Source organism: Typopeltis vanoorti, chromosome 19 (genome assembly GCF_054136105.1).
Source record: "Typopeltis vanoorti isolate ZY-2024b chromosome 19, IOZ_Tvanoo_1.0, whole genome shotgun sequence".
NCBI lineage: Eukaryota > Metazoa > Arthropoda > Arachnida > Uropygi > Thelyphonidae > Typopeltis > Typopeltis vanoorti.
The window spans coordinates 47,230,593-47,244,837 of record NC_143567.1 but is presented as its reverse complement, the minus strand read 5'-3'; the positions used below and the strand labels follow the sequence as shown (position 1 = coordinate 47,244,837).

Sequence of the window (14,245 nt, the reverse complement as noted above, 5' to 3'; positions counted from 1 at the left end):
ACACCGTAACCTGAAGGGTACATATCAAATCAAATTCCGACCAATAAAAACCCCATTTCAGTTATCTTATTTAAATCAATGATATTCAGCCAAGGATTAGAGAAAAGCTACAAATTTAACATCAGAGTAAAATTAAAGACAGCAAAACTGCTGAAAGTTTAATGTTGCTCAGTTCTGAATATATTTGTGAGCTACCAAATGCTAATTTTTTTTCACACTAAGTGATCATGCAAACAACTCAGTTATGGGATATGCTGTTTCTGTTTTATATACTTTTTTTTTTCACTTTAAAAACTAGTATTAAAAATTATAGCCTTCATTCCTTTCTTCATTAAGCTCTCCAGTTTTTAAGATTTAGTCAAAACATAAGTAGCTTAAACTAATATCTAAATTCATAATAGAATACAGATAATTTACAAAAGATTTATGGCAGAGTGTATTACACTGTTGTACAAGTTAAATTTTAATTTTATTCCCCTTCGCATGTTATATCATCCTAATAACTATGTAACAGTGTACTAATGGTTACAAGGTTTGGTCAACAATTATACAGAAAGTCTTTGCTAAGTTCATGCAGTTGAGTAACTTTCTATCTTATCTATTCAACATTTAAAAACAACTGCATAAAAAAAAGATTGAAAGTATGATATAGGGTTTATATTTTCTGAATTTATTTGAAAGTTAAAATATTTTAATCCGTTTTGAAGAAATTTAAATTTACAAATGTTTACAGAGTATCAAGTGCCTCTAAAAACATTTTACAACCACACTGAATATCTCTATGAACATAAAAGGATCTTGACTAACAAGTGGAGAAAGATGCATTAGCTTTAAGACATGGACATTCATGAAACCTCAGATGAGTTCACGAGAACTACCCTACCCTTTTGCTCAATATCAACGAAAAGAGAAATTTACAAAAAAAAACAAACAATTCCCCATTCACAGAATAGATCAAATTCCTGAATGTACCCTCAGGGAGTGTACAAGATATCATGATTGTAGTGTAGTACTAACTTACATCATTACTAACCTCCTATTGACCGTTTTCCTCCAAATTAATCTGTTATCTGTCAAGATTCCAGTTTTATGATAACTTATATTTATCTAAGGCTCTTTTTAATATATCAATCCACCTATATCTTGATCTTCCTCAGGTCTTTTTCCTGCCAAAGAACACTTGTTTTGTTAAGCTTTCCTTTCTCTCTCATTCCATTTAAGCGACCATACCACTTGAGATTAGCTCTACTAACACATTCCTGAATGCTAACGTCGAGTTCTTTTCTAATATCCTCATTTTTAATATAATACCATCTGTTCACTTCCCTACTCTTTCTCAGAACTCCTGTAATCAGTATTTCTAATCTCTTATCAAATGTTTTATTTCTAATTCAACACTCAAATTTATTAAATTAAAACTAGATTGAACACCATTTTGTGTAGAGCTAGTTTTATGTTTCGACTAATTTCTCTCTTATTCCATATAAATTTCAGTTGACTTCCTACCATACTAGCTTTGTTGATTCTGTTGTCTATTTCCAAATTTAATTGGTCATTGTCACTAAAAATTGTGCCCAGATAGCTGGAATGTTTTGCTTGTTCTATGGGTGGGTTCTCCACTCACAATGCAGTTGATATTTTCAATGTTTCTGTCAATTTTCACTGTCTTTTTAATGATGATTTTCATGCCAAATTTATTACAGGAGTTATTCAATTTGGTCAGGGAATGCTGCAGACTTGTCCTGGATTTATTTAGGAGTATAACATCATCTGCATATAGTAAAGAACTGAAATTAAAATATCCCATTATGATATCTGGTTTAATAACACTTTCCTTCATAATGCAATCCATACAGATGATGAATAACATCATCTACATCAGGCGTGGTCAACTTCATTCTATACGAGGGCCAATATATGAGTGGTAGAGTCACGGGCTACACACTTTTAGACAGAACTTAAATAAACTTTGCATTTTTTCAAGGCAATAGTTATATGCATTGAATTACTATATTTGTTAAATCATTTTACTACTGGGAGAACAATATAAAATACTTTATTTAAATACAAGTTGTTAAATTAAATTTAATTACATATTCTGGTTTTTTGTTTTTACATGTAACACAACTTAATGAGAAAACTGTGGGCATTCATGTACGGCAACAAGTTCAAAGTCAATTTTCAATGATAATGCCGATATTCGTAACAAATACTGAAGGTGGTCAGTCAGTCAGTCGGCTTCTTTGTGACGATTTAACTGCCCACATAGTTGAGAAAGTACATTCACATATATGCTTCCAAACAGAGGCAATTCTCAAGCTGAAATCACTCAATGCAGGATATTTTTCCCTTGGTACCAGTTTCCAAAAGTCAATGCCTATCTCCACCCTTGACTGGAAAAAGGGCTCACTTTGAAGGTCACACAACTTCAACTGAATAGTGTCATGCTGCTCTGAAATGTCGCATTTCATTGGGTTGTTAAATAATGTCAGTTGTAGCCGCATGTCACTGAAGTCAGAATATCGCTTACTGAATTGCTCCAAAGTTGGTCTAACATTGGCACAGAAAACTCCAAGGCATGGCTCTCTTCCATCAACTCCCTGCAGGAAGGGAGTAAATTTTATAAATTAAGTAATCTTTTTAAAGCAATTTTAATTCTGTGTTGAGAACAAATTGTTTCCGTCATCAGAAAATCTGCAGTCGAAACTAATAGCTAAATTAATAATATATATAATTTAATAGTTTTTATCCTGCCACAGGCTGCACAAAATCACGTTACCGGCTGCATGTGGCCCGTGGGCCTGCTGTTGTCCCCCTATGATCTATACGGATGATGTTATTAAGTGGAAATAACGTACACCCTTGTTGCACACCCGAATTAACATCAAATCAGCTTCCTGTACCTCCAATTCTAACTGCTGACTTACAACTCAGACTAAGCATTGCTTGATATAATGTCACATTTACACTATCCAACTAAAGCATTTTGTAATTCTTTTCTCTTGGCACTTTGTCATATGCCCTTTTCAGATCTACAAAATTCAAACACAGCCTTGTCATATTCCCATGATTAATTGTTTGTCTTAAAGTGAATATCTGATCCTCTTAACCTCTGTTTGGCCTGAATCCATCTCGTTCTTCTCCGAGCTTCCCTTCCACAATTTCTCTTAAATACATCTCAAGAATATTTGAGATGTTAAGAAAAAAAAAAAGAATCTTCTGTAATTATTATATTTTATTTCTTTGTATAAATGAGTACTATGAGAGCTCTACTCCAATTATCCAGAATCTGACCTTCTGAATTATATGTAATTACTTCAGCATGTGTTTTGGTCTCCATAAATTCACTATGAAATATTTAACATAAATTTTTAGATGATACCATAGTGATGATCAAAGGGTCAGAGCATACCTGTACTATAAACCTGACCAAGATTAATGTTTGAGAGAAATTATAAAGATTTGTACTTATGAGAAAAAAACTTCATTGGCATTTCCCAATTAAGCACTAATAAGGCAATGCATTTCAGCAGACTGATTTCAGTTCAGTTTTTATAGAGCATACTTAAAAGAAACAAGTCTCGTGTATTTCAACTAACATATATATAAAAAACAATTCTGTGTAATATAATTTCGGCTATACCATTTATACATAAATGCCCCATGTATGAACACCAACAAAAAAGGGATTAGAAAAGAATTGCAAAACATATATAAAGAACAGAAAAAAATTATAAATAACTGTTTTGAGGAGTTTATTTCATAATTAATAATTGAAAATAAGCTTTTAACAATGAGCAAAACCTATGACAAACAGCAACATATGAAAATACACAACAAATAAATTTTTGAAATTCAAAACTTTAGTTACTACACATTAAATTATGAGCTTATGTCCATTAATAATCAAGTCCAAAATTCTGAAGGGATCTAACAAATTAGAATCAGCCTGTTTTACCTGGAATTTAAAAAAAGTCATTTTTGATAGGAAAAAATAACTTCATATATAAAAATGCTTAAATATTTAAAAAAATTAATGTACACTTAAATATACAGACACTGATAGTAATAATTTGATGACTTTAAAGAAAATTTTCATAGGGGATTTTCACAAAAAGATTTTTGTGTAACATTCTCAAAGAAATTTAAGACATGCTGTTCTAAGGCACATGTAATGCAAAGTGCCCAAGTTTCTTGACATGCCAGTCAAACAACTTCTACTCTTTCATGCATGTCTGAATGCCAACAATGTCAAGTTCCTTCCTAATATCCTCATTTTTAATGATTCTACTACTGTTCACTCCCCTAATTTTTCTTTGAACTTTCACATACCTGTGGCCCCCAGTCTTTGATCTACTGTTTTTATTTCTAACCCAGCTCTCAAATATACAAATTAATATCATTTGGACACCATCTTGTATAAAAGATGGTGTTCAAATTGTATACAAGATTGTATACAGCCAATTAAGTGTTCTGACTAATTTCCCTTATTACATATAAATTTATTCAGTTGACTCACTATCACCAGCTTTGCACATTTTGTTTATTTCCATATTTAATTTTTTAGTTTCACTAAAGATTATGCCTGAATAGTTCATGTCTTCAACGTTCCTGCTTATTTTTCATACCATATTTGTTACACTGATTCAATTCTATTCATGTCGAAGCTTCTGAAATAAAAACCATATGAACTGGAATTAAAATAACTCTCATGCCAATATTCAAAGCTCATGCTAACATTATCAAGACATGGCACTCACTGCAGTGACGTTCTGTAGCTACTGCTGATTGAAGGATAGGATGGTGCACAAAAATTTGTGTAGGATTACACCCGTTTTTACTGTGGTTTCTCTAGGTTTTGAGAACGAAATAGGATCTACAGTAGCAAACAAATTAAACAAATTTTTGTTTTGTTTCAGTACACAATTTTGGTATTCATTTACTATTTTCAGTTTTGGTTTTAGTTCATTATTTTGGTTGAGTGCTGCACATTTTAACCATCTCTATGATGTTTATTAATAGTGTAAACAATTGACATTCGTAGTGTTTTATTCATTTTGCATTGCTATAAAACGGATACATCTCCAAAAGAGCTTTCAAAAATATCCTGCTCTTTTTCTTCACACATCCATGACACAAAGAAAAATTGCCAATGAGTGTGGCGTTGGTTTAGGTACAGTTAATGTTATTAAAGAAATTTAGAGAGACAAGTACTTTTTCTCCTGAGAGAAAAGAAAATGTGAGCGAAAAAGGAAACTACACTTACTCAAGATCTTTTATTAGTTAGGAAAAGCAAAATGAATCCAAGATTGTCTGCTGTAGACTTAAATAAAGACTTGGTAGTCAGTGGGATTAATGTTTGATATGACAGTCGAAGATTGTTGGAAGCAGGAGGACTGGCCACAGACCAAATAAAGAAACAACTGTTGATGAAGGCTATGCAATAAAAGAGGCTCCAGTGGGTAAATGTGTACAAAGATTGGACTGTTGAAGAAGTTATGTTCTCAAATGAGAGCCATTTCTTTGTCCAAGGAGAGCAAGTACCCTCTGTTTGCAAATCAGTAGCAGAGAAGACTTCTAACACCCACCTTCAACATTTTCCTAAACACTCAGCTAAAAAGATGTTTTTAGTTCATTATTTTACTGTTACAACCCAACAGGTTGTAAAACAACCTATTGGGTTGTTTTACAACATATGACTGTCCAGGATCACTTGTGAATGTTGATATGATGAAAAGTGACTAGTACATAAAAATATTGGAGAAAAGAGCAGCCCCACAGATCCAGAAACACAAAGAACATCTAACAAGAGCTCACTCCATGTCACACTTCAAAATAAAAGTGAGAGTTCCTCAAAAATCATAACATCCAATTGCTTCAGTGGCCAAGTAACCCAATAGAAAATTTGTGGGGTCAGTGAAAAAGACTTGGAAAATAAAATTGTGATACAAAGGATAACTTAACACAATCCATTATAAAAGTATGGTTTCGAGATGGAGAAGTAAGAAAACTGTGTTCTACGTTGGTCGAGTCCACGTCTAAGTGATATAAGCCCTAATGCCACTTTCTTCATAATGTGACCCACATAGATGAATAATAAGGGAAATAATACATCCTTGTCTCAAACCTGATTTTATATTAAACCATCATTCTGTTAACTGCTGACCACTGTGGACATAGATGTTTGTAATTGTTCTTAGGTAGGAGATGAATTTTATTGCCCAGTGTGAGACCACTGCCCTGCTTACTGGAGGCCTGAAGTGGCTTGAAAAGTTCAATGTTTGATCTGTAGAGCAGACTTTCTGACTTATTAAAAATACAAAAAATATTAAAATTGATAAAAATGTTGAAAATCCTTAGCCTATTCATGGTACTAATATACTATAGGTTTAAAAATAAACCGTTCATGGTTGGGAGCCACATTAATTTAAAAAACAATAAATCCAGATTCTTTTTAAATACTCCCTCTATTTCTAAGCTTTTCTTAATACCCTCCAGAACAATTTCCCAACTTCCTAATATTGAACTTCCACGTACTAAACCCATCTTTCCACAACTGTGTCTACTTTTAAACAATGCTTTACTTTCTTACATTTTTCTCTGTATTGTCTCGGAGAAAATTGTTGACTTACTTTGCTAAGGACTTTCATTGTACTTTCTTTTTCATATTAAGGTGATTTATTCTCATTTAAAATCCTCTGTACACTCTTGTGCCCTTAACCAGTGTGATGATACTGCTATGTGAATTTGTGCATATCTTTTTCTTGGAAGATGGAATTAGTAATGGCTAGTCCATGTCACAAAAACTAACATATGTTTATGATTATTATTAGCTTTACACTTTTCTCCAGATTTTTCCAAACAATGTTTATATGATTAGTATACATTTCCTAATCTGCTGTTTAAATCAACGAAGACCAACGTTGTTGGCTATCCTACCTTCTAGAATAACCCAAAAAAATTCCCCTGCTTCTTCCTTAGAACTTTCTGGGATGGGGGACACCATAGACAAGTCTTATTGTCCAAATACAATTTTGATATTTGTCCACATCACTACCTGAAACTGCTCCAGAAGATTATCTTCATGTTGCAGTGAGGAATACTATTGCATCTCTTTCCTTTCCCTGATCACTGTCTAAATATAACATCTTTTAGTTATTTAGAATCTCACCTGTTCTTGTTGACTTATTTCAGTAAATCAACAAGGTACTTCTAATTCCTTTGCCAGGAATTAGATAACTTTGGATAACTTTTAGGCTGATGGTGCTCATCTTCAATCATGAAGGTGTAGAGCAAGTTTATTTCAGTAGATTACTATTCATTGTGTCCTGATTCCCTGACAAAAATAGCAGAGATGTGAAACCACATGATATTTCAACAAACATTTCATCATGTTGTATTACCACTGCCTTTTGGTTTAAGCCAATACAGTATACAATTCACTCAGCAAAATCCCAAAATACTAGCCCACCCTCATTTGTTCAGTATATTCCACATATACTACTACTAACAGGTGCACCACAAGACAGCGAGGTCAGACATTAGGTCAGAGGCTCCAGTTGGTTATTTGCATGTGTTAAAAAGATTCTATGGATGCTTCTTCCACAACTATCTAGCTTTGATCGCTAAGCAATCCATTTGTGATTTATCAAAAAATCAGCAAAACAGTGGCCAACCTAATTGACCTCCCAATCTGTCATTTTTGTCAAGTTGATGGAAGGAATTTTTCAATTTTTTTTTAATGAAATTAATTTCATTTATCTGCAGATTCACTTTATGTTTAGTTTAACATACTAAGGATCATTTTATTAGATTATTTTTGGTATAGATCTAAAATGAGACTCACTGAAAGTTTTACACAGTTCAAGTTTAACACGTTCGCTGCCACGCTACTTCGGCATAGTCTGTTCCCCTAGGCCAAGCAATTTCACTTCTTCAAGGTCAGTACGGTAATCTCGTTGCCGGCAGTAAGCGTCATACGAGTATACTTGTAGTTGGCTTGTGCAGAGCATATACCTTCTATGAAAATACACAGTTTTGATGCTAGCTCCACAAGCCAAGCATTTTCACTTCAAGGTCAGTACAGTAATCTCGTTGCCGGTGGTAAGCGTCATACGAGTATATTCGTAGTTGGCAGCGAATGTGTTAAATCATCAGTCTAGAAAAATTTCTTTTATAGCTAGTTGGTCATAATTGCTTTGAATCACTAGGTGAAAATGGCAAATAAGTCTACCAATCCATCTTTTTTCAACTGTTATTTCACCAGCTATTCTCAATTGTCATTTAAATTTTCAACTCCCCTTCTCTCCAATTATCACCAAGTATAGATCAGCAATCTTATAAAGTTCATCATCTGCTGATGATGTTAGAAGACATGACTGATGCATTCATTCTTTCCCAAGTTTGTCAGAATTCTCAATATCTATTGTCTTTGATGTCTTATCAAGTGTTTTGTTTCTAACCAAATTCCCAAACCCTTATTTTAAAACTTGTTTGGTATACTGCTATCTGGTATTCTGGTTGATTTCTCTCTTTTTCTGCATAATTTTATTTAATTGCCACCTAGAATACCAGTCTTGTTTATTCTCTATTTCCATATATATTTCTTCACTGACAACTGTATCTTAAACTGATCAAATATTTGATGAATTAAACTGATCAAACTATACACGACATGCTTTAGGTTTACAGCTGAATGCAGTTTTGTTTTTCCTGTCTATTTTCATAGTTTGTCAATTTTGAATGCTGATTTGTTTCAATCAAATGGGGATGATTCAGGATTGTGATCCATCCTGACTGTCCAAAATACTGGACCACCTTGGTCAAAAAAATATTCATTCAGTATTGAAAACCTGCCCTATCTTTCTTTCAGCAACAATCACAGAAAATTACTGTAAAGCATGCTGCTGTATGTAGCTGTTCTTGAGGACATTTCAGCCTGTCTTTGCTAAGTGTGTATTTTATTAACAAAATTTAGTTAATAAATTATGTTCTTTCTGGTTCCATGTAGTGTTTGTTCCAGAAATGTCAACATGAATCAATGCAACAGCCATGAAAATTTGAATATAAAAATACCTAAAAATGTTTATTTAGAATTAAAGAGTAGATAGCCGAGACTGAAGCCACAAGCTGAGTATTACGTTAATGTGTATGCACTCTAACAGCTGGTTTGTTTGCAAGAAAAAAAACTATTTCCAGGAGGAACTTCTGCTAAACTAGCATTTTTTTTTTGATGTTATGCTATAACAGATAAGCATTAACTGCATATATATACTGCATTTATTTATACAAAACTAAATTTCCTCCTTTTAGCAGCTAGAGACAAAGGTTATGAAATCTTCACTCCTGCCATTGTCAACCAGAAAATGATCAGGAATACTGATCTTAAAATGGTTTAAATTAATGGGAAGAAACCAAAGTCCATCAGTGATTTCAATAAATTTGGCAGCATATATATTTGTATATCCAATGCTATGAAAGTCAAAGATACTATATAAACAGAAGATATGACAGATGGAGAATGAAAGTGATCAGATGAAACTGATAATGTTATACTAATGTCTACTTCGGCAAAAGTAATAACAGTATTTAATGATACACTTAATTTGAACTACAGTTTGTGGATGCTTCAATAGTGTACTCTGTTATATAATTTCAAATTAACAAGTCTTGATGTTTGTATTATATCCCTGATGAAGCAGTCTGAAATTCTAGCAACAAAATCTACATTGCTATTTAAAAAACTGAAGAAGCTTGGTAAAGTGAGTATAATAAACTCTTCATTCTAGCTAGCCATCAGGATATTGGTGTCACATCTTAAATTCCAGTGGTATTCATAAGTTTTTATAAGTGATGATCAAATGAATGGTCAATATCTATCCAGATTACTAATTAACATTTGCATCAAGATATGCAGATACTCACCTTTGCTTCCATCAAGAGTCTCAAGTTTTGTCCTAAGCTCATTATTTTCTTGCTGTAGATCAAGCACTTGCTTTTTAACTCTCTGAATTTCATTTTCAAGTGTATCTACTTCTAATTTTTCATCACAGGAAATTGCAAGCTGCTGCCTCACATACCTAATAGTCAGGAAAGATGTAGATATATTACTAAAGATTACGCCATACAAAAGTAAGTGGTCCTGCATTTACAAACATTTTATTCTAGTTAGTAGTTTATTTTGGTATCAGTTTAAGATGTTTTTGACTACAGCATTTTTAGCCAAACCATTCTATGCTACATTAAAATGCTAATCCCTCTCCACATCTTCAATGAGATCTTTAACTGTATAATGAATCAACCACAAAACAAATATTAAGTTACTGTTTTTAGCAGAATTAGTTAATGAAATGCATCCAAGAAAATCAACGATTTTTATTTATAGTTAATATAACAATATTTATATTGTAAATACTCAGGAGGTGAGGGAATAATTTAAAAACATTTCCAGATAAAGTGCAGTGATTAACCTTTATAACAACATCTAGATTCATAAATATCAGATTCATAACATCTAAATGGTCAGATATGATTCACCAAAATGCTTACTACATGATAAAATGATTTTCATGCTAAGGATTAATTCTAATGCAAATTATGAAACAGACTTAAACTGTTTTCCTTTCCAAAGGAAAGGAAACATTTCCACATTTATTGAATGCTATAATTCTCTGAAGAATTGTCAATAAACAAATGCATATATCTATGGTTAAATCCCTATGTCCATTTTCTATATTACATAAAAAAAAAAAATTAGCAATTGTCAACCTACTCCAGCTTTTGTACATAAAATGTAGTTGGTAGTCAGTTTGTATATTACTTCACATAAAAATAATTATATATAGAATTTCCTTTATTGAAGATTAAAAAATAATGAAATAGCCAACTCAATTTTAAAGATAACAGTAAGGAAATAATTCCAGACATCACAAAAAGTGCATTTCATAGGTTTTATTTATTTTTATAATAAAGTCATTATCACAATAATGGAGCCTGGAGCCATTTTGGCATATGTAGACAATTCTATGCCTAATTTTGCCATTAAAATGGTCAAATTTTAATGGGATATACATAATGATTATTTCAAATTGTTTTTTCAATAAGAAAAAAAATTGTAATGGGGGATATTTTTCATGAAGCAGTCTTGAACTTACAAATAGTATTTAACCATACACAGTTATTTACTCACTGTTTTTATATAAATTATATACAAGAATGGACAGGGAAGTGGAGGGGTCATATCTGAAAGGTTAGGTCAGTAGGACTTGTTATAGAAACAGAAATGAGCTGGTGTATATGTTTACATGTGCTAGAATTATTTGAAACAAGAGGAATGAAATTGCAGCATAGAGTTCATTTGCTCAAAAATTGTTGGCATAAGTAAGACATAGTTGAAAGAGGATGACATTCTGACAGGAATAGAGATGGAGGGATATGCAGTCTTTCACAAAGATAGAAAAGGCAAGAAAGGAGGAGTGCTACTGATGATGGCAGAGGAATTGTACCCATCTAGGGTGGAGATGCAAGGAGAAAATACTGAGCAGTTTTGAAGCAGCATTGTGTGAAGTAAAGATGGACAGGATTAAATGTTTAGTAAGGTGTTTCTACAGACCCAGTAATGTAGAAAACAGTGAGATGGAAATGTAAGGAAAGGCAAATAAGAAAAGGTTGATCACTACATGAGTTTTTGAGGGACAAAAAGCAGTGCATAACAGAAGCCACACATGGTATGAGGTTCATGGATTTGATTATCTCATCAGAAGATATTGTTGTAAATGAAGTGTCACATCTTCATCCAGTTGGTGAAGGTGACCATTAAGAGATTACTTGGGTAGTGGTCGGTAATATCAGGACTTTTATGAGAAAGTTACAGTAGCAAACAAATTAATCCAAACAAGCTGATTTTTCATCAAGTTTCTGGTTATGGTTCACTATTTTGGTTGAGTGCTGTGTGTTTTAACTGTCTCTATGATGTTTATTAATAGTGTTGTGCATTTTTAATAGTGTAAAAAAAGTTGACATTTGTAATGTTTTATTCATTTTGTGTAGCTATAAAACAGATAAATCTTCAAAAATAGGTACTCTTTCTGTACACATCCATGACTCAGACAAATTGCCAATGAGTGTAGTGTTGGTTTGGATACTGTTAATGTGATCATTTACTAGTTAGAAAAAGCAAAATGAATCCAAGACTGTTTGCTGTAGACTTAAATGGGGACTAGACAACTAGTAGGGTTAATGTTTCAGACATGACACTCTGTCAAAGATTGTTGGAAGCAGGGGAGGACTGACCATAGACCAAAAAAGAAACAACAGTTGACGAAGGCTATGCAGAGAAAGAGGCTCCAGTGGACAAAAGTGTACAAAGATTGGACTGTTGAGAAAAAAAAGTCATATTCTCAGATGAGAGCCATTTCTTTAAGGAGAGCACCCTATGTTTGCAAATCAGTCACAGAGAAGACTTTTCTCACCCACCTTCAACAAGCTACTAAACAAGCAGCTAAAAAGATGTTCTGGCATTGTTTTACGCATGATTGTCCAAGATCACTTTTGCCTATTGATGGTATGTTGAAAAGTAACCAGTACATAAAAATATTGGAGAAAAGAGTGGTCTCACAGATCCAGAAAGACAAAGAACATCTTCCAACAGGAGGAGGATCTCAGTTCCTAAAAGATCACAACATCGAACTGCTTTGGCCAGGTAACTCTCCTGACATTAACCCAGTAGTAAATTTGGGGACCATAGTAAAAAGACTTAGAAAATTAAATTGTGATACAAAGGATAACTTAATACAATCCATTTAAAAAAGTATGGTTTTGAGATGCAGAAATAAGAAAAATGTAGTCTAAGTTTGTAAAGTCCATGCCGAAGTGAATTAATGAACTTATTAGGAACAGAGGAGCACATAAAAATTATTAGATAAAGTTGGAGTTTAATTTTTGTACTTACAAAATTAAAAATTTCTTTAAAATGTGTAAGTTTTTGGATTCATTTGTTAGCCACTGTATATGTGGAACTATAAGGACAAAAACAGGAGGTAGTTTATAATGAAATATGGAATTGGATGGGAAGCAAATCAATGCAGCTTGGTCTCTACTCGTGAAGTATCTGACAGTGTATTACAAAGGGTCAGGAGATTAAATAAAGTAGATGTAAAATGGATGACTGAAGAGGTGATGTATGCAATCTGGAAGAAAAAGGCATTGTGGAGGCAGCACAAGAGGAATGGCAATAATCGGTTATGAGTACAAAGAGCTAGCAAAGAAGGTGACTCACATGTTAAGGGTAGACTCTCCCTCGATGAGTCTTTGGACTCCCTGGAGGTGTCAAATAATAATAATAATCAATCAAATCAATCAACTAACGCTTTTTTATTCCCGTATACGGGAGTAGGCGAGGCCATTTAGCCCTATCTAACTTTTGGAGACTGAGTGGGCAGTTCAATCTCCACTGGTACCCAATCAGAGACAGATGGCCCAAGGCTATCACTAATTAAGCGGTACGCAGTGAAGAGAGACGGCTCAAATGTGCCGCCATCTCGTGGTCCCTAATCCTACCACAATATATTTTAATGTCTGAAATAATGTGGGTTCTACGGTCGATTTTCTTGAGTTTACAGGACGAAAAACCCGAGTTTCCGGGAAGAAAAACCTGCTTGCCCGTGCCAGAGATTGACTAACTCGGGAACCGGTCGAAAAAAGGCTTAGAAAAATTTCCTCTAGTCGCCGACTAGACTCGAAACCAAGCCTTCCTTTGTGCGGCCAAGCGCGGTGGTGTGCAAACGCCACATCCACTGAGCTACACAGGCTCCCTGTGTAGTTAATAATAATAATAATAATAAAAAGTGCAGTATGAGCAGCAGTTAGCAAATGAGGCTAGAAGAAATCCTAAGGAGTTTTTTTTCAACGTGGCCAGTAGAAGGAATGATTATGGGAGAATGATAAACACTGAGGAGGAATAGTAGGTGTTTAATGAGCAGTTCATTAAAGTATTCCATCCTTGTGATTGTAACAATGCAGAACTTGAAAGCAGCAGGAATGGGGTAGAAACTAATGATGGTGAGTGAGCAAGAAGTATATGAGGAATGGAGTAAACTGGATGTCAACAAGGCCATGGGACTAGATGGTATATCACTGTGTGACTTCAGGGAAATGTTTCAGGGAGTTAACAGCTTTAACATTTTTAACATGAGTCTTACATTATCCCAGTTCCAAAGGAGAGGAAAGATGTCAAACTTGTTCTGCT

The 14,245-nt window shown here is 33.6% G+C and overlaps 1 protein-coding gene across 1 annotated transcript in view; it reads right to left on the bottom strand.

The window, feature by feature from the left end:
* Positions 1-3,738: 3,738 nt before the first annotated feature.
* The window catches only part of LOC150096068 (c-Myc-binding protein), a 60,600-nt gene continuing 50,093 nt past the window's right edge, over positions 3,739-14,245 (bottom strand). Inside the window, exons 4-5 of the mRNA XM_090409187.1 lie at positions 9,925-10,079; positions 3,739-3,958 (exon numbers count right to left, since the gene is read on the bottom strand). Coding sequence (XP_090265313.1) covers positions 3,945-3,958; positions 9,925-10,079 — 169 coding nt within the window. The 3' untranslated portion in view covers positions 3,739-3,944. The remainder of the gene's footprint in view (positions 3,959-9,924; positions 10,080-14,245) is intronic.